Source organism: Myiozetetes cayanensis, unplaced genomic scaffold, assembly GCF_022539395.1.
Source record: "Myiozetetes cayanensis isolate MyiCay16 unplaced genomic scaffold, myiCay2020 scf2-11, whole genome shotgun sequence".
NCBI classification, from domain to species: Eukaryota; Metazoa; Chordata; class Aves; order Passeriformes; family Tyrannidae; genus Myiozetetes; species Myiozetetes cayanensis.
Genome location: NW_026087411.1, coordinates 35,300,165 through 35,327,848, shown reverse-complemented (window position 1 = coordinate 35,327,848; position 27,684 = coordinate 35,300,165). Strand labels below are relative to the sequence as shown.

General features: G+C 38.8%; 1 protein-coding gene across 2 annotated transcripts in view; it reads left to right on the top strand.

Annotated features, from left to right (window-relative positions):
- The window catches only part of KIF26B (kinesin family member 26B), a 283,959-nt gene that overhangs the window by 197,583 nt on the left and 58,692 nt on the right, over positions 1-27,684 (top strand). For both annotated transcript variants that reach the window (XM_050315249.1, XM_050315250.1), the window contains 4 exons: positions 20,489-20,695; positions 22,243-22,336; positions 23,698-23,960; positions 26,599-26,782. In XM_050315249.1, the coding sequence (XP_050171206.1) occupies positions 20,489-20,695; positions 22,243-22,336; positions 23,698-23,960; positions 26,599-26,782 (748 nt within the window). The remainder of the gene's footprint in view (positions 1-20,488; positions 20,696-22,242; positions 22,337-23,697; positions 23,961-26,598; positions 26,783-27,684) is intronic.

The window sequence follows — 27,684 nt, the reverse complement described above, 5'->3', positions numbered from 1 at the left end:
AAGCCAAGTCAGTGAAATAGTCTGTAACAAATGGATCTGATCCAGAAAAGTCTATGTAATTAGATTAGCCTTTGGCCCAGCAAACACTTCATAAAGTTTAGTTAATACAATGTGAGAGAGCTAGTAAAATAAAGAGGAATTTATCATAGGCTGAAGGGGGAAAAAACCCACACCAAACCTATTCTTTTTTAATTTCATGGCAATGAATCCACTGGATAAATATATTTCTTGGTTGGCCACAATAAGGGTGTTAGACTAGGAATGCTCAATCAACAATCTCCATACTTTTTAGAGCACTATTTTAAAAATCTTTACAGCTCTCAGATGAGACAAATTTCCCTTCCATCATGAACTGAAAAATTGATCTTTAGTGGTAGTTGTTGTTTTTATCTTTCCCATCAGTTTGTTCAGTGTTTTTTCAATTATCTTTAATAAATGAGTCTAGAAAAGTAGATGATATAAAGGAGCAGATTATGGAACAGGTCCAAATGACCTCAGGAAAACAGAGTCTGAGCTGTGGCTTAACACATGGGTGAGATAGCAGAGGCACAGCAAGGCCCCACCTCTCTTCCTATTCCTCTAAAGGGAATAGGAATTTTATCACTGGATTCAGTGGCAGCCTACTTGGGTCTCTGAAGACTTTTGAAAAATCCCCCTTGATATCTGGTTACTTTTTCCCTGTGGTGTCAATAGAAAAGTACGTATCTTCTGTCAGTGCAAAAGATGGCTCCTCGTGGAACTTTTTTTCCCTACAAATTGTATATTATAGCACTTCTTTTGTCACCGTGTGGCTGAAGAAAGTACAGCCTTGTCCATGAAATACAGTGTGAGTTTGTTACGAATGCAGACAAATGGCACGGTAGGTTAATGCAATGGTCTATCTCTAGACATCTGGGTTCACACCCTTGCTCAGACCTTGTGTAAAAACGAGTCTATAGTCTCAGAAGACTCCTTAGCACACCTCATTCACAGTACTCCTGCATGTTTTGGCAGGTTTCCATCTCTAGCTAGAAAAGGCTTAGGACTGAAATAGCAGTAGAGCTTTTCCAGGTGAGAAGTGAAGAGTGGTGATAGAGAACTGCTAGAAATTTGGTCAGACTCTGCCTATGGTAGATGAATGGAAATACCACCAACACCATGAGCATTTTTTGGTGCTTGTTTGGGCATTTCCACATTGTCATTTGTTCCAGGTAGATACAGTTCAGCACCTTTATGCCTTCCCTGTTCTGGTGGGTTGACCTTGTCCAGTTGCAGAGTGGAGTGATAGAGTGGTTTTGGTGGGTACCTGGCATCCAGTCTAGGTTAGACCACCACACCTGTGTGATACCGTAAGGAAGGTGAGATTCTGCAAGTCCTGTGACTACTTAACACTTACTCTTTCAGTAATTTAATGACTAATTTTGAAATTTGAGGCTACATTAAGTAATTCATTACTTAAAAAAAAAATCCACAGAATTTATAAGGAGAGAGTCATATTTAACCCTATTAAGTGCTGGGTTTATCAGTTGTCAGATGCTGAGGTCAGAGAGACTATCTTTTCTCCTCGAGATATTTGAGTTTCTTGCAAAGTAATAATAGTATACTCCCAATGAGTTACAATAGTAAGGTATAGAGAATTGAGTTATATATGAATGTACAAGAGCATGAAGGGAATTCTACTCTTGAGGGCATTGAGCACAGGTGGAGCTGCAAGGACATCAAGCAGATCTATATAAACTCATGTACATGCTTATCCATAATTGGCAAAGTTTAGGTCAGTGGCCTATACAGTCCAGTGTCCTGCCACCTATATCAAAGCCATTGCTTGGTGGTTTAAAGGACATCTTGAACTAAGTTGTAACCTGTGAAGCAGCATGGGCTGGGAAAAGGAGAGGAAGGATTCTTTCCTAATGCTTATGGACAATTAGGTGTATGGTGGGAGGAGGTTTGATTATTTGAAGCATCCACTTTGTATCATAACTACAGAAGGAATTCTGTTAAGGTCATGTCATCATCCAGACATGACCAAAAAAAAAAAAAAAAAAAATCCAGTTACACTGCTTATCTTAATAGCTTTATATAGTAGTGAGTACTGCATATTGGAGGGAAAAGCTTTGTATTATCATTCCTAGAGCTACTTACACTGCTTGAGACTTCAAAGTGCACTTTTTATTTAAGTGTTTCTTGTGGATGTTAGAACTAGAAAAGCCAGATTCATCTTCCTGCTCTTCACAAACACTTTCCTTAGTAAAGTCCCTGGTATTTCAACAGCACAGTTCCCAATGTACAGAGGGTAGGTGAACCTCAACATAGGGATGATGTCATATTTGGGGGAATTATATTACTGGCCGTATTGAGGGAGAAAATGTTCTAAGTGTTTGACCACACATAGACTTTCTTCCTCCTCTTCACCAAGGGCATCAGCAGGGTTACAGTAATTGTCTGCATTCAAACTTGGGAGAGATATTCAGTCCTTGGGGCAATGGTGGTATCCAACCAGTGCTTCTCTTTCTCTTCTGAGGACAATGGTGGTGGAGAAGACTTGAAGGCTAAGTCCAGCTCCTGATCCCCAGCCCCAGATATACTCCTCTTTCCAGAGAGTTTGACTGTAGTTCTTAATAGTTTACTCTGTTGCGAGACCCTCATTTTCCAGGGTTACTCTGACTATAATCTTCCTTTCTTACTTTTCATTCCTTTTAGTGAAACCTTTCTAGCCTGAAAAGATTCCATTAATCTTCAAGAGTTCAATTCACTTAAAGAAGTCAAGCTACTATGATTAGCTAATCTCTCTAAAAGATCATGTGTGGATAAACTCAATTGACCAGGATTTCAACTTGTATGTTTTGTTGCACAAATCCTGACAAATATTAAAAAAAAAAAAAAAAATCTACCATAATTTTTCTTCAGAGATTTTCTGTGTACTTCTCCTCTACATTTTTATACTTATGCAGAAACTATTTGAAAAGGGTTAATTATAAAGATTTCTACATGCTTTTCTACTTTTATATGTGAAAAGCATTCTTATATTTTCTTTGGAACAAAATAGGTGCAGAATAGTACACCATGAATGACTACAGAAACTTGAAGGTTTTCTGCACAAAAATGTGTTGACTTTAAAGCTGGATTTTGGGGGGTTCTTTATTTATTTATTTATTTATTTATTTATTTTTTTTTTCTGTGAGTGGGTGGGTTTTTTTGGTGTTTGTGTGTGTGTGTGTGTGTGTGTGTGTGTGTGTTTTGTGTGTGTGGGTTTTTTAAGAACTTGTTCTGTTTCATGTTAAGATAATGAATGTTTTTTAATGGGAAATGTGGTGTATGAGTATAGACGTTGCCCTGACTGTGCATCTCTAGAGGGATTAATGAAGTGTAGATTAACTTTGCAAAATACATGTTACACTAGTTCAAAAAGATAATAAAATTGTGTGATTAGAACTCTTTATAGATATCAGTTTGATCAATCTTACTTTTTAATGGAGTTTTATGGAATCTAATGTAAGTATTTAAAAAATGATTTTTTTTTTTTCTACTGGCATTTTCTTAACTCTTTCAGCACTCAAGTGTTTAATATGTGCCCACTTTGTAGGTCTCATTCTACTAAAGTAACAACTTGGTTATTTTATGTCTTCTTTGTATTACTACCTGTGTTTCAGGATAGCTGCTCTCTGTCAGGTTACGCTAGTTTTCAATATTCACCTAATCGGATTGTTTAAAAACTGACGATTGAAAGTTGAACCAGCAATTGAGCTAAAAAATAGCTGAACCTTTTTCAATCAGATTTTGTTTGGTTGGTTTGCTTGGTTTGGTGTGGTTTTTGTTTTGTTTTTGTTTTTTTTTTTTTCTTTTTTTCCCTAAGAAGCAAATTTGTGTTGCCAGTATTCCATAGGTATTGGAGTATTTTTATTTCACAATTATTTTTATTTATGTAATGCATCATATAAGCTACACTTTCAAAGTATTTTTAAAGTTAGAGAGGAAAACACTTTTTTTTTTTACCAACACAGATTTCTTAAATGATTCTGAAATTATTTCAGTATTTGAACTAGCAAAGTTTCTATCCTTGCAAAATAGAAATTCTTAGTGTTGGGTCTTTAAAGATGTAACTGAAAGTTGCTGAGTTAAAATGTAATTGATTTCCTGTAACCAAAAGAGCTTCAATTGTATATGTTGCAGCAAGATACAAATTTACAATTTACATATGTATAAGAGTCCTTCTTTTACCCAGGGAAAAAAAGTATTTTGCAAAATATGCTGCCTGATCTGAGTTTGGAATTTTAACTTCAGGAAATAAAAGATATGTTGTAAAGGTCCAGCGAGACAGGCTTTGAGTTCATCCCTTCCTTTTGGGGGAGAGTGGGCTATGCTTTAGTGCCCTTTATAAGTGTTGGCAACAGTGAGTGACTGTTGCTCAGAACTGAGTGGCTTGGTCCAGCTGTGTCTGTATGGTCTATATAGGGCTGAGTTCCATAATCCTAACCCTTTGCCTACAGTGTCTGTGGTTTCTTGTATGATCTGAGGTTTGCTTCAGTCTTCAGAAGTAATTAAAGATGACTCAAATATATCCAGATAAGAAGTTTTGGGTTCAAGTGGGTTTTTTTGAGGATCATGTTAATATAGCAGTCTAGATTAATCTGTTGGTTATTATAAAATTTCTCTCCTGTAGTAGGGCTATAGAAAATATTAGCCTCCTGAACCAGCAAATAAACCACCTTTTTCTGATGGAAATCACTGGAGAGTCATGGTAGCTGATTCATAAAGCGGATCCCATGTAACATAATCAGGCACTGGTGTACTTTGTTAATGGTAGTAACTTTTCTGCAGGTGAGCTGGTAGGAAGGATTCTGAGTTACTCTTCTCTGGACATCATGGCTAATTAATGGCATTTTCTTCCTCGTGCCTTTGTCCATCTGGTTAGTTGCAATATCTCAGAATACATTTTAGAGGATGTTGCAGTCTGTGGATGTTCATGCAGTTAGAGACACAGTAAATTAGGCTTACTGTGCATGTCAGTGAGCTATACAGAAAAGATTTGAACCATAGACCACAATAGTTTGGAAAGAGTTATTATAATCTGTCAAGTCAATAATTCACATTTTAGAAAAGCCCACAGTATAAATTTATAGTTAGGATTCATTTTATAACCTATCAGGCCATTAATCAGGGCTTTGTAAGGTCTTCTAATGCAGTTTTGTATGATCTGTATGTTTATGTTTTGACACGATGAATTGTAACAGCTTAATTAAAATAATATTAAGAGGTTTACTGAATCCTACAGTATCTGAAGACATCCTGAGATAGTCACTCCACTGAAAATATGTTTTGTTCTGTCTTACACAGAGAACAGGGTATGTCCTGAAGCACCTTCAAAGAGACCACATTTCTCGAAACGTACATACAGATTGGTAGAAATTAATGATAAAATGAATTTCCTTTCCATTCCATTCATTACATTACCTTTTTTACAATTTCCTTTTCATATGCTTTCATATGCTTTTCATAGGCTTATGTTCACCTTACCAAAACTTGTATTGAATATTTTCTCATGTGCATTCATATGCAGTCAGGGAAGACATGCAACATTTAACAGAAATACAGGAAGAGCAGTGGTATAGACAAAGATGTATGTGAACCATGACATATTATCATTTATTAGGTTTAATCTTATGGAATAATCTGAATCAAAATCCAGATGTAAATATACCCAAAGTTGAGATGCACCCTGTCTAAAGATCTATAGCCCAATTTTTTATCTGTATAGCAAAAATACTATGTAAGGATGAAAGATACTTGACTATTAAAGAGGTAAGCACAGAGGTCCATGGTTTGCAGCATTCACAGATGAATGTTGCTGTGAGGGCAGTCCTTAAAAAAAAAGAACTAAGGTGCAGCTATAATACTGGACAACAAGTGATAAAGGCAGCTTCAGAAGTGCAATTAAAAACCTGTATTGTTAATTTTTCACCATAATAGTTGTCATAATACCTGTGACTGTACCTGAAGCTTCCCAGCTGGCCAGGTTTGTGCTCCATCTAAATGTGGTACTGTCAATTCCAGGAACTGTTGGGAAGGTTTTATGTACTGAAAGAAGTGAGGAAAAACCAAGTTGATCCAAGTTAGGGCTTTGGCTCCACTAGTGCAAGTCTGGATATTGTTGTGGTTGGCATGACTCTGATTTGGATTGTGGCCCAACTCTGGCCACACTGGCTTTCTGTGCTTCTCACAGTTCATACTGATGTATATGACCAGTCTGCACTCAAACAGTCTCACTTATTTCAAGGCATACCTTTTTCAGGTTTAGTGGTGTAAAACCATCCTTCACCACACAGACAGGTGGTAGATCTGTCTCTTTCCCTACCCCACAATGCTGATTTAGGATCATGTTTAGATTTGAAGTTTGAATATTTCACCAAGGTTCCTTCTGTGCTGCACATTAAAAATTACTCTGTGAGTGTAATTTTTTGTGGTATCTTCTACCTTTTATCATTCTGATATATTTTACCTTGATTATTTGTTCTGCCTATGCTCTAATCTACTGTGGGAAGATGGTTCTTGAAAAAAAATAATCCTCACCACCTGTTTTTCTCCTTCATTAATCTCTCTATTTTGTCATGAGTGATAAAACCTTAGAAGGCATTGAAGAATGTTTCTTTGCTGATAGTAAGCTACAGTAGCGACAAGCATGGAGGATGAATTATCTTAAATGAAAGATCTGTTTGTTCCTCAAGAGAAGGCTAGTTGCTTCAGTCATCTGTGAAACCTGTGCATGGATTGCTACTTTCATAGGCATTGTCTGGCATGCAGTACCATCAATGACAAATAGCAGTGTCTCCATAGAAATTGTCATAGTAGGTGGAAAAGCACTGTTTAGAGAAACAGGGTAATTGGTGTAATAGCTAGGATATCTCCACAGTATCAAGAGAGATGCAGGCTCTCTGCAGGAATTGTTACCCACCAAAGGCACCAAGGTGACCAAAGTGGAAATCCTCAGATTTAAGAGGAGATGAAGCAGCCAGCTCTGTCACCCACCTGTGAGAGAGGGGTGGAAGTATAAAACTGTGGCCTGCCCAACCTCATCAAGGTTCTCCGCTTGTTCTTATCTATCACTCCTTCTGCCTGCATCAGAAAAGAGAAATCAAATGGCCAGTGTAGTCCAGTCGAGCTAGAAGTGAAGCCTTCTTAAGCAGATTCTAACTGATCAAGAGCCTGATCTTTAGAGAGTAAGCTTACATGGCTGATGCAGTCCCCATCCTGGTGTATTCCAGGTGCTGTGGAAGGAGCTTTACTTGGATGTGTAGAGTCCAGGATGAGATTATTTTTAGCTGTTTAAATAACATGCCTCAAAAACTGATCACACTGGACTCAGGATTCAACAACTTTGGCACTTAAAATTAAGGTTTTTAAGCCATATGGGACTAAAGCAAGCTTCATTAAACCTCTATTTTCATTACCTTGCTTCTATATGTCAGTGATGATTATAACCCTTAACTATTGTTACTCTATATATCACTGGATGAGAATTAGCTGGAACTGGAGTTGCCTTGTGCTTGTTAGACCATATATTAATAAAGGTAAAAGCTTTCCAAAACAGTCAAAACTCTTACTGCTTTGATACATGCTTCATCTGGATACCAGGAAGAGGTAAAGTGCTTACCATTGTCTTGGTTTGTAATGGTTGTCTTATGGTTTGTAATGATTACCTTTCTACTGAAACCCAAATACAAATGCATTTTTGCATTCGTACTAAGCAGCTCAGCCTGTCTAGAGTTACAGTGAGGATTGTTTTATATGGGCACTTGGAAATCAAGATAAAATAATCCTGTATAACTAGCAGCTTAGGGACAAAGTACTATTATGGCAAAGTTTTACTTTAACAAAGCTCGGGTAATGGCCATTGCATTCATACTCAATAAGTCCTTATTTTGTGTTTTGGTCATGGAAAATATACTCAATACAAAAAACATATTTTCAGGACTCAACAAAGAATGTTTTTATAATTCTTGTGGACAGCAGCTGCAGGCTATCAGCCTGGACCCTTGATAAATGGTTTTGACATTTCCTGCAGACACTCTTCATGAAAAAAGCTTTTTATTTATTCTCAAATGTTGAATTCTGCATTATTGATCAGGTGCCATTCATTAAAGGCTGCAACTTGCTAGAAGAATTACACAGTCCCTAAATTACACACAGCATAATGAATTATTCTGTTGACAAACAGCAGTGTTAAAGGAATCTTAAGGTTGCATGGTTAAGCCCTCAGAAGTCAAGAAATGGCAGTTGAGGTGGAAGATGATGGGAATTTTGCCTGAATTAAGATTGCAGAATTACAACTGAGGGCATGTTCAAAGACTACTAACAAGCACTGGATACTCGTTCTAGGGCAAGTGGTTGGTTATCTGATCTCTTCACAAATACTGCTGTTATTTATTGCAGTGTTTAACAAAGCAGTGAGCAGTGGATGAAATCATTAGCGGCAGGGATCACTAGGCAGAGGGCACTTTGTTGACTGCTACTCCTTGCTACAGAGTTACATTCATCAAGGGACAGGGTCAGTTGCAATGTTATCCTGTATACTAAAGCCAAGGGTAAAAGAAGTTAGTGGCTCCTTGTGATATGAGACAAGTTCCCCTTGTCAAAGTACTATTTGCATTTATTTCCCATCTAGGGTCCTGTTTAGTTTTCTTTTTCTCTTTTTTGTTTGTCTGTCTCTCTGATTTGCTTCTGTTATTTAGCTAGTTATGTTTAGTAAAAAAAAACAACAAACCAAACAACAAAAACACAGGAAAGCATTGCACTCCTGATATCTTTGTTCTGTGGTCAGTCAGGCCAGGAGCAGAGCTAAGCATACCATACCATACCATCCTCCTTGCCTGTATATCTGGATTTCTTCCCGTGGGACCACAGGATGCAGTGGAGTTGAGCTGTACTGTACCTGGAGTGAGATGTGTGCCCAGGAGTCAGTATTGCAGAGTAATACTCAGGCATGATTTGCACCAACAGTGTAGACTTAGTGAATATGTCTGTTTATTTCCAAGTAAGTAAGAGCACCCTTGTGCCACCACAGGCTGTGTTTGCTGATCTCCAGCTTTTAGGAACAAATTTCCTCAGATCTATGACTTCCTTGGATTTAATTTCCTTCAGGAGCAAGAGTCAGGCTCTAGTGCATTCTAGAGGCTATTGAAAATCCCAACACATTGTTCACTACCGGTCAGAAAACAATTGAATGTTAGGACTGGGGAAGGCATTAAAAAACCCCAAAATCTGAGCAGCACAAGCAATCAGAGCCTCGAAATCAGGTTTTGGAAGAGCTGGGAGAGGCAACTTCATGTACTGTATGTACCCAGGGGAGGAGACCTTTGTGTGACACTTCTCACTCCACCTCCAAAAGCAGTGACAACATCCCACAAATATCACTGTGAACATGCTCAAGCCAAATAATGTTCTGAATGGGCTGTGGATTTGATTTAGACTACAAGTTGACTCACTGGAGCCTGTGGCTCTCTCCTGATAGTGTATGTTCCTCCCAGTTTGTGTCTCACTAGGATGCAAGTGTTACGTGAGCCATAGCAGTACTGGCAAAACACAGCTTGAGAAGGAGCAGGGGGATGGCAGTGCAGTCCACCATAGTGGGAGGATCACAGGGCAGACTGTTGGATAACTGTTAGAGATGAAATATTACGGAGTTAGGTGAAGCTTCAGATGTATCTTGTATGTATCTTGGGTTCTGTTCTCATTTTCCAGGCACAATAAATAATTCTGTTTGTTTCAGGGGAATGCAAAATCAAGCCCAACAAAAAATCTGTTGCATGGATTTCTGTTAAAGCTCAAAAAAAAAAAAAAAGGCATTTTTAGTTAGATATAATATATAGCATTACAAATGGATCTCATTAATTCTGACTAGCTGCTTGGGCTCTGAAATTATTGTGCCTCCTTGTACCACTCCCAAAGATAAAAGCATGAAGGTAGTATTAAATAGGATACAATATGAAAGAAAAACTAAATTTAATATCAATTTTATATGCTTATAAACATTATAGCCTACAGTTATGGGATAAGAAAGAGGAGAATGACAGTTCAAGTAGTCTGGTAAAGTTTAGATAAAACATGCTTTTCCCAGGATCTTTGGTGATTCATTTACTCTTAGGCTTTATTTCTGCAGTGGAAAAATGAGAATAATTGTAAGTATATGTCTTGATTATGTCAGAAGATTTTGGAAAGCCCTAAGGGATTGTCAGGTAAAAGGTCTGTATAAATATAGACCATATAATTGATTGGATCCAGATTTTATCATTTCCTCCTTTTTCAAATTTCATTTTGTTGATGGCTGTTCCTAACTAAGGTCAAATCCTCCTCCTGTATAGCTGCAGGTAAATAAGGAATTCTTCCTGAATTCAATGGCATTGTAATGTATTACATTTCTCATTGAAGCATCTAGCTCTAATCCTTGAAGTGTCTGTTGATTGTTTCATGCACGAATGGTACTGGATGTTGCTTATACTCCACTTCTGGAGACTGGATTTCTCCTCTGAATACCCAAGCACTTATTAGATATCTCACCTATATTGCCTAATATAATAGTTGTACCTCCTTCCATTTCTATAGACTCTCTTTCACAATGGGGCCCTGTGCTTTCTTTGGGATATTTTTTCCTCACCATGAAGTCCCAAATCTTTTTCCTAGTCAGAACTATCCCTTTTATTTTCTGTCTGTCATTAGCAACTGCCACTCCAAAGTTTTACAAATCTTTTTTCACACATCTACATTAAACTGCAATTTTTCACTTCTGGCTTAGCCTAAATAATGTAAATTCTTCTTGTCTGATTGTACTGCTACTTGTTATTTATGGCAGTATGGCATACACTTTTATGTGCGTACTGGGGAATCTTCTTTTATATGCAGTCATGGAGATCATCTTTATAAATAATGGAAAAGCTTACAATTGTGATTATACATCTCTTTGCAATACCTATATATCCTTTGTTTCTCTAGCATGAAGAGACATCTATCTCAAAGACACGTATAAGAGAAATTTTGTCTTTTATTTGCATTTTTTCAATACAAATTCTTGATTTCCTAGATAAAAAAACTGATAGCCTTGGTCATCTGGGAATTCTTCTTCTCCAGAGAACATATAATGTGAAGCCCTCAGTGCCACACTTTCTTTAATTAGGGATGAGATGACCTGCTGCTTATACTTACCAAGCTGCATCTTATACACCTCTTTCACAGCCTCACAAAAAGGGAAACTGGGGCTCTTAGAAATAATATACCAGAAATAATTATCAAGGCATGTGCTTGAGACATTGCTGTATTGATACTGCTTCTGCTTTCTATCAACACCAGTCTTTGTGGCAGACGAGGCAGTAGAGTCATGTTTTACTGGAAGGGCAGGTTTCTAAGAGGAAACTTTAAAAGGCAAAGCAAAGTTCTCATCAGTCTTTCTGCACAGCAGCACGGTATGAGCATGGCCTATGAGAAAGAGCCAAGTGACTCACCATTGCCATCTCCCTCCTTCCTGGGGCTCTGATGGTGGCCTTGTGTAGGCAGCAAGAATGACAGAAGCCTTGTCATCAATCATGAGAGCATGGAAGTTCCTTTAGGGAGGCTCGCCTCCCTGGTGCCACAAATGGCTTTGATGGGTTTGGTTGATCTGCCTGTAGGATCTGTAGATATCAAATATCTACAGATCTGGGACGAAATAGAACAGAGCAACATATGAGACATTACATGCTCAAGAGGCCACTACTGCACAACTTTAGTTTCTTGTATTTAACGTAAAGAATGTAAAACAGGGCTAAGCTGTGCAGTGCTCTGTGACTGGGACCATTCTGTGGTTTAACCCTGACAGGCAGTTTAGCCCCATATTGCCTCTTGCTCACTCCCTCCCAGTGGGATGTGCAAGAGAATTGGAAGGGTAAAAATGAAAATTTGTAGGTTGAGATAAAGACAGTTTCCTAGAAAGAGCAAAAGCTGCATGAACAAGCAAAGCAAAATAAGGAATTCATCCATTACTTCCCATGGGAAGGCAGGTGCTCAGCCATCTCCAGGAAAGCAGGGCTTTATCACGTGTAATGGAAAGACAAGCACCACATCTCTGAATGTGTCCCTTGTCCTCCTTCTTTCCCCAGATTTATGTGCTGAACATGATGCCATATGGTGTGGAATATTCCTTTGGCCAGCTGGGGGCACTGTCCTGGCTGTGTCCCCTTCCCACTTCTTGCAAACCCCCAGCTTACATGCTTGCAGTGTGCTACAAGAAGCAGTAAAGGCCTTGATTCTATGTAAGCATTGCTCAGCAATAACTAAAATATCCCTCTGTCATCAACACTGTTTTAATTGCTAATTCAAAACCCAGTTCCATACCAGCTACTATGAAACCCAGTACAGATTCAAACATAACTTAAAGAAGAACAGGAAATATTCCTGAGCGTAATATTCCTGGTACGTAATCATTGCACTCCTGCATTGTTAGCAAGGACCCTGGCATGGTGTTGGGGTGCTAGACTCTCCCAAACAATTCTAGGCATGGTTTGTAAATTAGCATGGGCAAGGGACCATCTTGACAGACCACTGGATATGGCCACACCATAGCAGAGGATGAAAATACCAGGAAGGATGCCATTTCTCCATTTTGTGCCAGGGAACAGTTCTTTCCTTGCTTAATTTACTAGATAGATATTTTATTTTTTAGACCCTTTTGAAAAAGTTTTATTAGGTAGAAAAAAAAAAAACGAAGAAGGGAAACTGTCTGCTTTAAACAGTCACTGAAGTCAAGCAAAATATGTGTTTGACTTTGAAAGGTAAAGAGATGTGGCAGCAAGGAAAAGATAAGATCTTGAAATTCCTGGCAGTCAACTGTACTTATATTAAGCATAGAAAAATAAATTCTTATTAGAGTGGGAAAAGAAATTTTTGCAGTAGCATGCTGGAGACTTAAGTAAGCATCTACTGACTATACCAGTAGGTCAGTACTTACATATCTGCAGAACCACTACAGGAAAGACAAGATTTGCCAGCTGATCCCATGTTGTCCATGCTGAGGTTGTTGGAGGCTGTTTTGGTTTGTTCAGTTCTTGTGAAAATACCCCTCTCAGAGATATTTAAAGATATTCTCTCTCTCTCTAAACAAACAAACAAACAAGCTGGAATTTAATCCCAGCACATGGGCTGAGTTAGGCTGTTGTTGGCCCCATCATAGCTGCTGCAGGATGCTTCTGTGGATCCACGTACAGGTATGTGGAGAGCATCAGAAGCTGGGAAAAATCCTTCTCCTGTTTTGAGGGAACACAAAGACTGCCCAGTTACGCAGTTCTGAAATGCAGACTTGGCTCAAAGAGGTCAAAAAGAAGTAAAAGGAAAACCAAGAACCCATAGTCTGCATGTGGGGAGCCTTAGGGAAAGATTGTTTCCATGGCAGGATGATCCTCATGTCTTTTTTTTTTTTTTTTTTTCTGGTTTGGGTTTATTTTTTTGTGTGGTTTGTTTTGAGTTTTTTTAAATTATTTTTTACTTTGAATTTTTTTTTTCAAGAGTAGAAGAAGGTCGTGGTGGTCTATATTAATTTAGAATCTAGTAAATAATGAAGTAGCAATGCAACAACTGCATGGCTGGGCTGATGTATGTGGTGGTTTCAGATTGTTGGTGCTCAACATTGTCTTTTGACTGTACCAAACCATAGTGACAAAACTCACAGCTACTGCTGACACGAACAAGACAGGAGGTCACTGAGCCATGCCCTGCGACCTTGAGGATATTTACACACAGGATTTTTCTGAATTCATTATTAAAGTTGCACCATCCAACTGAAAAAGGGTACAGTCATGATAAGTGCAGGGTTTTAGAATGACATGATTGGTGTTTTGTACAGCACACTGCCACTACTTCCCATTATTGCTACAAGTGCAAATTAGTTTAACTGCTGTACAGGATGGGGTTGATGAGCCGGTAAAGTTTTAGCAATTACACAAGATATAGAAACAGAGGGACAGTCATAAAAAAAAAAAAAAAAAAGAGGAGACCTGCTATTGCTTTTTCAATTGTTTTCACTGCTTTTTCAAAGCATTAGTAGCAGTAACAGCCATTTCCATGAAGAGCAAAAGTGATCAGGCCTATGTATTTTCTAAATTTGTGCTGAAGTGAAGCACTCAAACCTAGGAAAGCTACTTTTGTGAAAATAGAAAGAGAGGACAATGAGACCTATTTACACATGCTTCCTGACCAGCTTCCTGAACTGGCATAATTTACCAGAGTTTGTTTGTTGTTTTATTTTTTCCAAATGTGACCAGATTTCCATTAAAGCAACATCCACTCATCCAATCCCGTGTTTGTCGCATTCTGGGTCAGTCCATTTTGCTTGACCTCCTAGATTTCATGTTTGCAGCATCAGTTAATTGTCTCAAGATCTGTAAGAAAAATCCTTTAAAATACTTAACAGACAATTTCCAGATTCACTGGGAACCAAATGAAGGTTTGAAGCTTTGCACCCATCATGCAAAAGCATGTAAGTGTGTAAGCGTATGGGATGTTATAGATTCTTTTGTGCTGTAGTACTTTGTGGCTGGCTACAGCAAAAATGCCTGCCTGCCACCATTATTTACAACTGTAACAGTGAGAAATTACAAAACCTACTCTTCATTAACCTCCAATAAGGCTGTTCCGGCAGCCAGTGATTGCCATTACATTGATGGAGTGCTGATACAGCTCAATAGCCCTGGCTGGCCTGTCTCAACTGCGACTGCACTGCAGCTCCTGCCTCCCACCACTACCCAGCTCACATCCAGCAGAAGCTGCTCAAATGATTGATGAGAAAAGCAGCTCATAAAGGCAAGCACAGTGCCTGAAGCAACAGCTGTCTAGCCCTGTCCCTGCAGTAATTAGATAAATGAACCCCAAATGAAATCTTACAGGCAAGAGTAGAAGGAAGTGATAATATCCCCAGTGTTATCTCTGATTGCTTGTGTTGCCTCATTCCAGTCTCTGTTTGCAGCTATTTGTGTGTGATACAGATTTGACACAGCTTACCTCTCCCACCTTCCCTGCTCATTTTGCTTCCTGTCCTCCAGACAGACCCCTGTGGGCACAAGAGACATGGCAGTATCAATGGCTGGGCTCTGCTTTCTTTTTTTTTTCTATGGCACCAGTTCTACTTTGCAGAGTGTGCTGAACCTTTGTCCTTCTCCACAGAGTATGAACATAACAAAAGGTCCATGACAGGTCACAAATTGAATTCATCTGGAGAAAATCCTGCAATTAGCAAATTCCTTGTTCAAGGAATAGTGGATGTGGATACAGGGATGCATTAGGGGACAAAAAGGAGAAAGCAAAGGAGCATAGTTCAGGAAATCGAAGTTATCATAGAGTTAGTTAAAAGGTCTATGCTTATTTTTACAGTACAGTAACATAGTGATAATACAGCAATTCCCCTAAATCTTCCCTTAATGCTTCTGAATGGTACCCATGAAGGAACCCTTCAGTGCCAATAATTGCCTTTTAGAGAGAAACTTAATGGCAAACCATTACACTTAGGGAAAAAATACTGATTTTTATATATGTTCAGAAAATGAATATGCTTTAAAAAAATGGTGTGTATAATTTAAATACAGACACATATGTGTAAAATAAATGCATAGACAAAAATACAAAAATTTCCTGTTGAGGACACCTCAACAGTACAGCTCTGATTCTGCTTTTATTTGTGGCATTGCACACCAGGAATAATATTGTGGAATTCAATGACTATAGAACTCATGCAAGAACAAACCATGTTTTTGAAGGCAGGAACTGAAATCCAGACAAGTAAATGGGGATGCTGTTGGATTAAATAGTTGTCCAGTGAAATCCTGTAAACTCGTAAGAGAAAACACATTAAAAATGCTAAAAATGCATGAGCCGAATTAAGAAATGAAGATACATTCTAGAAAAGGCAGGATAATGCTGCAGAGCCAGTGACCTTTTATTCTCTCTCTCTTCTCCTCAGGTAGAGTAATTCTTGCTGAGTTCAGCTAGATTTGCATAGCTGCAAAATCAGGTCAAAATTAGGCCCAGGTTGTTTTTTTTAATCAAAAGCCCACGTCTCAACAGATTGCTTTTGTGTTTCCCCATAGAAACAGCCAGAGGTACCTCTAAGGCTGGGCACTGCCAAGACCTGGTCACTGGAATTCAGACAAGAATTTCTGACTGACTGAGTGGTCCTGTTAATCGCAAGTGGTATCTCTTAGATGCTTCAATTACACAAGATTAGTGGGAAACTGTAGCATTGGGCTAAAGGGGTAATGACATATAGGAGGTGGAGCAGAAAACCTGCTTTCTTCTTTTTAAGGAGAAGTTCAATTTTCAGTTTATTTAAATATAAATTGCAAGCATAAAGTATCAGAGTTCTCAAACTTCACTCTTCAGTTAGTTTCAAATTAACTGTACTGTATTTCTGCCTTTCCCAAAGCAGCACTGTGATCTTCAGCCTGTCTGTTCCTTAAATTGAGCTGAAGTCTTTTAAGTCCGTTAAGTTCCTTTGCAATCTCCATAGCTGACTGAGTTACACTTGCCTATCCTCTTACTGCCTTCCCTGTGGTGTGGATTTTCAGGGTCCAGCACAGACTCTGATCCTCCCCAGTTAACTCCAGCTATAAATTGCAATGAAGGACTGTGAAATGGCAGAGCAGGAGGCCTTGGTCTCCCATTGTTTCTACTGCTGTAACTTAGTTGATTTACTCTTGTCATAACTACTGTTGGGAAGTGCTTTGCTTGAGTCCTTGGGTTTAGGTTACAAGCAGAATAATGTTTTATAATGGAGTGTCTACCTAATGGCTACTCCCAGTCCTTTGAGGCCTGGCAAGGACTGTATGAATGTACCAGTGTGCCTTGCAGTGAAGTAAACTGTGACTATGCCCACTGTACAGGTGGGTAGTGTGAAACGGAGATTGCAGCACTAGCTCACAATCGTACTGCATCTGAGGCACAGCAGCCAGAAGAGGTCCTAGCTCCCCAGTCTCAGCCTGATTCCCAAACCAGAAGCCTACCTGTCTTGTCAGAAGGTTTATCTGGCTCAGATGTTTTAAAGTATGTTTTGGTCTCCGTATTCTAGTGTGCCATAATTATATATGCAGTTCTGAATCCCAGTATGTATTTCTCAGGGCTGAATTTTGCCTGTATCTTGCCTGACTGTTGGGTTTTTGTTACAGTCACAGCTCCCACAGAATATAGGCAACATACATTTTGCACAGATGGGATCTAATTGTCTTCTCAATTAATGTAATGTAAATCAGGAGCAATTTGAAAGAATTGCACTGGTGTGAAACTGGCCTGGAATAATACCCTAAGTGTCTACAAATTACCATTGTTACTGCTTGTGTTCAGTGTCCATCACACTCATCTGCCTAATTTTTTTTTGCTAGAGACTGTCACACTAGAGATTTGTGTTTGTGTGTATGCTGCTGAATTTGGGCCAAGAAGAGCAATTTTTTTTATGCTTACAGCAAAACCAATAACTTTAGGCAGCCTAGGATGTAGGGACCTGCATCTCAGGTAAATATTTAAGATACTTCTGGTGCTGTAGAGACATCAAGAAGCATTTGTGGAGTGCAACTCTCCCTACCTGTTATAAAACAGAACGTTCTAATTAAGTGCTAGAAATACCTGTTTCTCTCTATTGCCTACAAAGGGGTCAAACAACTGACTCAGAAGGGTACAGCTCCTGCAGGTTGGTCTAAATGGAGGTGAACCAAATTAGCCATAATATGGTGTGCCACAGTGCACAGACATCTTCATGATAAGTAAGAAGTAGTCCAGATATAAGGATACCCAGATGTAATCAATAGCATATTCCTCTGCCCTAACACACATGAACATGGTGATTTCCCATCTAAATTATTCTAGGATTCCATGTAGAGGTGGCCCTTAGGGACATGGTATTGTGATGGACTTGTCAGTCATTGGTTAACAGTTGAACTTGATCTTATGGGTGTTTTCCAACCTATGTGATTCTATGACTCTGTGAACCATTAGGTCTCAAAACAAAAATCCCCAACGCACAGGACATACAAGGGTTCATGACAATAGCAGTATTTTTCTTGAGAGACATTTATATTCATCAGAGTTGAGGAACTAAATGGTCAGAAAACGTTTGCTGTTAGACAGCTCCTGGGACTTCAGAGTTGAGCTCCTTTTTTATAGAGGTTCATTCAGTTTATCTGATGCTAGTAAATTTTTAGGATTTAAGTTAAATTGGTGTTTTATTCCAGGGAAAGAAAAACCTGTTGGAAGCTGTTGAAAGTTAGGGGGATTTGCAGTATTACTTCAGTAAGAAGTGGTAGGTATTAAGCTGACTTTGTGTGAAAAAGGTTTAAATCTGGACCCAAGTCAGTCATATTATACCATAACAAAATGTGTGTAGCTGAAGTTAAAACTGAATGCCTGTATAGTTTGAGGCCAGAAAGAACTTAGACTGCCTGTATACGAAGGCTTGCTAAATTTCACACACTGTCCATTCTCCAAACTCCCAAAAAACTTAACCCAGGGTATTCAGTAAGCTCTCCTTTGCACAGGGGGATCGAGGTTTAAGAGGTACATGGATTCATAGCAGCTAAAAATACACATAAACTTAAAGGGAAAAAGTTTTCTAAAACAGAGCAAGTATTTGATTTAAAGTAGTTGAAGTATAACATTTATGTTGTTTTCCAGCAGATCAGTCTAGTGCTCTTGATATTGGTATCTGTTTAAAAATGTGGGACACAGCAGAAAAAAGCCAAAGGCTCGCAAAGTTGAAAACAGGAAAACAGCCCAAGACTAGTACTGTCCTTTGTTTTCTTGATACTCTAGGATTTACAGTTGTACTCCCTCTCTTTCCTGCTGACTTGACTAGTGCCTCCCTTCTGAGCTTCCAGGAGACCTAGGGCTGGAATAAACATTCAGACCTTGCCCATTTCATGTGGAATGACCAGGGGTGTTGGCTGCCTTTGTCCTCAGTAGAAATCAGCTCTACTTAGGGTTGGGTTTAGAAGAATGCCTTTGGCAAGACATTAGAAGTGGCTTTTTTTGGTTAGAGGTTAGGTTGCATAGGCAGCTCAGCTGAGCAGTTAAAGGAGAACACATTCACACCATTCACACAAAGCAGTATATTCCTTTTTCCCTCAGCTAATTGTGTAAAACTGAAGTCACATGGGCAGATTTGCAACCATTTCACCATTTCATGACAACTTGTTTTCCCGGGTTAAAATACATGTCAAATTACTGATTTGACTCACTGACATATAGAGAAGATATACCAGAAATACTGAATAATTACAACTAATCCCTGTTTCTTTCTGTTGTTTTAAAAGGAGTGATGTCAAAAATGAGTTTGTCCAGATTTTACCTCTTAAAGCAGTTGATTTATTTGAATGCAGGATGATCTTACGCCAGCATGAAATGAGATCTGCATTAAAGAGCACTACTCTCAGTGAGACCAACAGGAACTGCAGCCTAACTTCTAGGGACACAACCTCTTCCCAGAAGGCATTTGCCATTCCAACAGCAGATGAACTGTCACCCTGTGCACCTTTGTGGTCACTCACATGCCAAACGTGGGTGGGTTTGATGCAAGTGATGTACGACTAAGGAGCATTAAGATAAAAAGTTCAGTCCAGTTGGTATGAAAGTCAGTCTGCTCTAGGACAAAGTGGGTGTGGGTATGGCTAGAGCTGGCAGAGAGAGAGCGGTGATGTTTGCCCTGTAAAGTTCAGGAAGCTTAAGTGTCTGCAGGTGGTGAATTTATGGGGAGAGCCAAAGCCAGACTGATTGTCCTCAGTTTTCCTCACAGCTAAGTTGCTTACGAACTGGGCTAAGGATGCAGCATAACCTCATTAAATCTATGAACATTTATTTTTGTCTCAGGAATAACATTTTATTATGTAGCTATTTAATGAATTGTGAACTAACATGTTTTAACAAATCTTTTAGAACTTATTACATCCACTCTTGACGATAATTTCAAAATCTGACCATTAAAACAGGACTCTTTTCACAACTCTTTGATGATGACACTTAGAACAGAGCACTTCATCTTTGCTTTTGAATTAAAATTGTAAAGGTGTAAATTACAGATCTTTTATGTGCTTTTTTTGATCAGACTTTTTGTAGAAACTGCAGCAGTTCTGATAGCTTAGCAGTCTAGATTACCTTTCAGCTTTCTTAATTGGGTCACTAGGGCATGGTTAATTTTCAATTTACATTGAGAGTAAGACAAGGTGATGTAATACTTCATCATTGTACTTGAGTAACATTGACACTAAAACACCATGATGTACATCATCATTCTAAATACGCAAGTAGATGGAGGTGAGTTATGGCTTTATTTACTCTGTATTTTAGGACAAATTCTGCCTAATAATTCCTGTGTGTTCGTTAACTTCCACTGAGACACTAGCTACAATAAGCAAGTATGAGTTGGTTGAGTGTAATTGGAAAATTTGTTCAACATACCAGTCTAGACCAGGCAACAGACTAATGAAATGTCCTCGTCTATTTGTGTGTTTGCTGACAGGTCAAAGTTATGGTGCGCATTTCTTCCACGCTTGCCAGAGACACCTCTGAATCCAGCTCTTTCTTAAAAGTTGACCCTCGTAAGAAGCAAATCACACTCTATGACCCACTGGCCTGCGGAGGTCAGAATGCTTTCCAGAAAAGGGGAAATCAGGTTCCACCCAAGATGTTTGCTTTTGATGCGGTTTTCCCCCAAGATGCTTCACAGGTAGGCAATATATGATCAGAATAATTATCGAAATAGTAGTGTGCACCAGAGCCAAATTCATTTCTGCTGCAGCAGTAGTGCCTTCAGGGCTGAATTTGGTCTATCATCATCAATAATGAAATCACTTTATTAAATTTTAACTTGATAATTGTGTGTTTTCTTTATTCTTTACTTTAAATAATTTCTCCTAAAATTATACATGCAATAAATGTGCTAAATGGTGCCTAGTAGGAAAATCCTAAATATCAACAAGAATATTATAGAATATTATTTGATGTATACAGAGATCTGATCAGAAATGCAGTTCTCTAATACAGTCCTCTATGCATTAAGGGGTCAAGGGTTATTTTTACAGTGTTCTATTGTACAGTTTGCAATAAGAAGCTGGGGATTTTAATCTACAAATCTTTATTCATGTGTATATATGCAGATTTCTTCTTTTTATTAGACTTCTTTGGATTGATGAACTGTGGTACCCATATGTCACGAGGACAGCAGAAATGTACAGTAGCATTGCAGAGTATAATTAGACAACCATCCTCTAAGGCTGTTTCTGTACTCATAAACTAAACAGAACTAGGACACAGGACCAGCTAAAGTACTGCCATATAATTGTGTCATTAGGCCAGTCCCTCACCTAGTTCTGGTCCCAGCAGCTAGCACCTCCCAGATTAATGCCTGGCTGCAGTTCAATGGGCCGACCTGTGAACAGTCCCTTACTTGGCCCATTTTATGTTATATGGTAGAGATAGTTTAGAAATAGTCATGAAATAGGTGAATTTATGTATTTATTATCAAATGCAAAGTACTTCCCATCAAGGACTAAACTGTGAATTCTGATTTAGTTTCGTGAACTATTGATGGGCAGTTACTGCAGAAGCTCTGTAAACCATTCAGCCTTCTTGAACCTTAAATCCAAGAATGCCTAGTTATGCTTCTTAAAATACTGCTACAGTCTTCAGAATAGAGCCTACTGCTACAAAATGCTGAGAAGACTCATAGTAATATAGAGTCACCTAGCTAGTACCAAAGAGGCTGTTTGTTCCCCTGATATTCTTTACCAACATGCTACTGTAATTGAACTCAATCCATAATTGGGCAAATAATAGAGCCTGTAAAAATTCCTCAGTATTGGATTGATTTTTAATCAAAATTTTAAAATCCTGTATTTTAAAATCCCCTAAATAGGCAGTTCTAACAGACCAACCACATCTCCTTACAATACGTGCAGGTTTTTTTAACCCCACGAAGAACGTTGATGGTTCAGCAAATGAAGCTTACTTGACACTGAACAAAAGTCCTGCTTCATGTGCTTACACAAGTAATGTCATTCCCATTGACAGCACAGGTCACATGAATGAGACAAGCAGAATTAGACTTTTTGATACTTCAACATGCTAACTGGAGCAGGGATGACATTACTACCATTTTCCAGTGAAAATAGTTATTTTCCTTGTTATTATTAGTGCTTTTCTTTTTTTCTTTTTTTTTTTTCTTTTTTTTTTTAATTCTATTTTTATTTTTTCTTTTTTAAATACCTGTGACAGGCTGAAGTATGTGCTGGGACTGTGGCTGAGGTGATCCAGTCTGTGGTCAATGGGGCAGACGGCTGCGTGTTCTGCTTTGGTCATTCCAAGCTTGGTTGGTATTGTTAAATTTCCCTACTCAAGCAGCAAAATTAATATTTTAACCCAAGATTGCTAGTATATTAGATTAGGGAAAAGAAACTTTCATTTGTCTGAGTATATTAATTGTATTTGAAAGTAGTACACGGTGCATGATTTGTACTACACCTTCACCTCTTGCTTACACATCTTTGAATACTGTGTAAATATTGAACAACATGGTCTTTGAAACAGAAGTTATCTTTGAATTGTTGCTTCATTCCATCTCCTGATTACTACAACAATTTTTAGCATTGTCTTCAGTTGTTAATGAATTATCCAACAATGATTTACAGTTTTACAAATGTGCTTGGTATTGGAGATGGTTTGCCAAAATACCACTTTTATCAAACTGTGTAAAGGCTGTTAGTATTCACTTAAATACTTGATGTTTGTGATGACACTGTTCAAGTGTTGTGACTGGACACTCAAAAGAGTTTGATTCATATTCTATTCCCTAATTAATTAAACAGTTCATTCATTACTAACCTGTTCCTGCAGTGTCTCTAACAATTCTTACTTTAATGGTTAACTGAACGTCACCAGTGGATCAAAACGAACACTTTGCAAACACTTTAATAGAATTTTAGAGTAGGTATTCATGGAAGGAAAAGAAAGAAGAATAAAGGAAAATAAAAAAGGAGAATTGTCATGATTAACACACCATTCTTTTGAAATAATTGGATTTCAAGAGTAATAATATGTTTTTCTCATGCTTATCTAGTTGTATTTTGAAAGTACTGTCTCTTGAATGAAGAGGGTTTTGTTGTCTGTGTGCAATGATCTCCATTCTTTACTGTCTCAAAGAAACGCAGACATATACATGTAACTTGAAAGGATAATTTAGTTTTTCAGGTGGTAAAGAAGATCATGCTGCGTCAGGCCACGATTATGCCAAATTATAGGCAACAAAACTGGAGACATATGAAATATAATATAGTGCTTTGACGTAAAATGGTATTGAAAGAATACTACACTTACAGTATCTAAAGTAGGGATTTTTAGAGACCGTGACACTTCTCTACTCAATTCTCTCCACAATTCACCCACATCCTTCAGAGTCTGCACTTTTACATGGTAGGGTCCTGCAGCACCCTGCCTGGGGAATGGAACATGTCAGGGGAATGCACGAGGTAATGGTTTTTGAAAGCAGCTCAAGATTTCATCTGCATTCTCCATGTACTGATTTGTCTGTCTGCCTACCTTTTCCATTTGCTGACTGTGCTTGTTGTAGTGAAGTTGTTTCCAGGAGTTTGTGCAGGAAAATCTCTCTTGGCAGAAGGCTATGAAGGTCCTGGGAATAATGTTTTATTTTCTTCATCCCCCTGTTCCTGACAGGGAAGTCATACACCATGATTGGGAAGGATGATTCCATGCAAAACCTTGGCATAATTCCTTGTGCCATCTCATGGCTCTTCAAGTTGATTAACGAGCGGAAAGAGAAGACAGGAGCCCGCTTCTCAGTCCGAATTTCTGCAGTGGAAGTGTGGGGGAAAGAAGAAAATCTGAGAGACCTGTTGTCAGAAGTGGCTACAGGCAGCCTGCAAGATGGCCAGTCCCCAGGTGTCTACCTTTGTGAAGATCCCATTTGTGGCATGCAGGTGAATCCAAAGTTCATTTTACATTGAAACAAGGAACATGACTTTTTTTTTTTTTCTTTAATTATTGAGATGGTTCAAATTCAAGAACTACCCAGAGCATTAAGTTTATAGACTTGAAAGTGTTTACTTTAAAACATGCAAGAACTTTATGACCTGCAGCTGCAGGACCATCTGCTCTCCTGGCCTAAATATTTGTACCTCTGGTATAACTGATATTGAGCAGGGGCTTGTGTTTGCAATAAAATTTGAAAACATTCAGTGCAAACAAAAATTCACCTCATTTAAAAAAAAAAAAAAAAGTGTGATCTCTCTTTTGTAAAACAACAAGCTAAAATATTTACAGTACTGCACAAATAGCTGTAGGCCATTAATATGGCTGTTTATTTCTTTATAAACTACATTATTTATAGCATTTGCATTAGCAATGTTGCAGGAAGCATTAATCACTACTTATTAATTGCTGCCAAGAAGTAAATTCCTGAGCTGGGCAAGTAAAAAATAACTTAAACTCTTCTCAGGTTCAGAGGTTTAGCAGAAATGAGTTACTGGCTCATGTATTTTCTGGATAACCCTGAGAAATGCTCAGCAGCCCTATCTTTTCCCCACTGTTGCTTTGAGGGAAAAAAAAAGTCTATTCTTTCATTTTGCTGTCTGTGAGGGCCTAAATACGCTTTTTATATGAGTAGATGAAGAGGGAGCAAACCAGCATGATAGAGCTTGAATATGTCCTTTCAACCTGAAAGGCAAAGGCTGATTCCATTGAGAACCTGCAGAGCTCTGCCTATCCAAGGATGGGGAAGGGAGGGAGGAGGGAACAGACCCACAGGGTCATCTACACTATATCCAGCTCCAAGCATCTAGAGATCATTATTCATATCTACAAAAGTCATGAACTGTGAGATTTTAAACAACAAGTAATAAATTTTGTGTCTTATCTCTCTGTGGTTTAAGCTTTTTAGGCACACTTAGGTCATATTTTTTTCATTGTTTTCTTTTCTACCTAAGGACTACAAAGTTGCTTGTTGGTTTTAAATAACAGTTAGGGTTCTCTTTCTCTCTTAACTCCTGACTTTAGTGTTTTATGAAATACTTACACTATTTCAAGAGATCTCACCCTCTGGTATCCACTAATGGGTGCAGTCTAGTGAATGTGAGACGAGAGACTTGGGTCTTCACAGTTCCCATTGTGGTGGTAGATGGGTCAGTTAAGATCTGAATTAGCATATGTACATTACTTGTGTTACATAACTGTGTGACATCTACCATCTCCTTAGAGCTTAATCCTTTACTAAGGTATTTAAGCACAATAGCAATAATAATAAATATCCCATTATAGTGGCTTATTTTTATATAGATGCAGAACAGCTATATACAAAATGAATTATTTTAGATCAGTGAACAAGAAGTATCTCCATGAGACATCTACGTATCTCTGCAGTGTAAAATACTGAATTAAATTGCAAGGGGAAAAACCCTTTTTATGTGTACTTAAAAGACATAGCGACTCTGGAGGTCCTACACCTGAATTCTCAAAATCCTCAAATGAGAGCAGGTTATTATATTATAGCCATACAAATATGCAGAATCAGCAGTGTGTATAGCAGATGAATGATGACCATATGTCATACTGTCTGTCACTGGACCTTTCCAAGTGTGCACATTGTTGCTTACATTAGTGAGATCAGCCCACAGACTGGCCTGCTTTCTGCTTGCCTTGTTAACTCTTTCCTGCCCGCCTCTCTCTTTCTTGAGAGCGCTTAGCCTTCAGCTGCGTCGCCCCATCCCACACACAGCCTCAGCTTTATCCCTCCTCAGGCTGATTAACTGTCTTTAAGAGAACTTTACTATATTATATAGTAGGGGAACAAACCCCAAGAAGGGGAGTTCCTTGCTGTTTTTACACCAGACAAAACAAGTTTATCCTATGGGCTGTGGGCCAGCTCTGCGTACTGCCGAAACTGATGCTATCAGATTGCGCAGTCACGTGTCCCTTCACAGACAACCTAATCTTAGATGACATGAAACATGCATGCATTCCTAATGTTATGGGAGGGTTAATAATATCTGCCCTCCTAAGCTGTCTGTCACTTTGGGGAGTTAAGAGCAGGCTGGTGACTGGGACTGAAGTCCCGCAAATGTGAATGTATGTACATTACCTGCCTTGTTCCATTTAATGGATTGCCCTGGCTTATTAGCAGGTGCATAAGCTTTTGGTAAGAAGGGGTAAGGAAAGGGCTTCTCTTCTGTGCTGCTCCCCGTATGCCATGGGACTGGGCACAATTTTCAGTCCTGTTATTTCCCTGATTTATTTGGGACCATTTATCTGTGGTCTACTCCCTTCTAACACATTCTGAAGGGTAACACATAGCCCTGCCACTGCCACTCTCCACCACCTACTGAGTTTTGGATTGACGTGTCGTTCACAATTTTTTTTTCCTAATATTAGCCATCAGGGCTCCTGGAGGGCATGTTATTGCCACTGCCAGTGTTAGGAGAGTCTCATTCCTTTGGCAGCTCCTCCTATTTGGTCCCAGCAGAAGGCAGCAAATCCACAGTATATGTTGACTGGTGTAAGTTGTCTGATGGTGTTGACTTGTGTGGGAGTTTCTAAATCATTTCTCCTTTGTGTCGACTGCAGCTTCAGAATCAGAGTGAGCTTCGTGCCCCTACAGCAGAGAAGGCTGCCTTCTTCCTGGATGCTGCCATCGCCTCACGCCGCAGCAGCCAGCGGGACTGTGATGAGGAGGATCATCGCAACTCCCACATGCTCTTCACTCTGCACATCTACCAGTACCGCATGGAGAAGAGCGGCAAAGGCGGAAGTAAGTTGTCCTCTTGCTGCTTTCTCTCTCCTCCAGGCCTCTCTGGAAACTGGCTTTATATGGGCCTTTAAACAATATTCTTTAGTGGTAAAAATTAGCAGAGTTTTTCATTTAGCATTGGATGGGGCCATTCATACCAGCAGACCATCCGCGTACCAGGTGAAGACACACCAAAGACCACTGAAGGCCACTGGGAATTATTACCGTCACTTGTCCATTTAATTGCTATTGTGGACATACTGACAGTTCTTAGCATTGTGTGTGCCTTTCCATCTGAAAAAAAAAAAAAGTGCTTCTCAAATTGTCTTTTATTATTATCTCTACAGATAGTGTTGAGGTAATGGATTAAAATATTGTGGTGATGGGAATTACTCCTCACCCTTCTGTTAACTGTTCCTCTTCAATACCTGAATAGGGCATTGTGTGGCGAAGCTCATGCTGGCAATCCAGGAACTGGGAAGCTGATGTTAGCAATCCATAAACTGTACCTTGTCTTGGAGATACATGTTATTTTAGTTGCTGGCCAAACTATGTGTAGTGCAGAGGACTCTTGTAGTCCTTTGTAAAGGCTCTGGAGTTTTCAGATAGACTTGCTCCCTCTCTTTGTTAGAGATGGTTTTACTGGCTTGTGTCTTTACTTCTATCTCCCACTTGTCCATGAGATGCTTCTGTGTCTACTTTTATATTGCTATAATTTTCAAAGCTTTCATTTGGCTCACACCATTTATATTTTTTATTATATTTGTCTTCTGTTTCAAGACTCCCAAATTGTTTATGACTACAGATATACTGAGAGGTTTTTTTTTTCAGTAAGTTCCAATGATGAAAGATTTGTATAATATGAGGCACCCCTCCTGTAAAAGGAAACTCTCACATTAAAACTCGTTTTTCAAATAATAGTT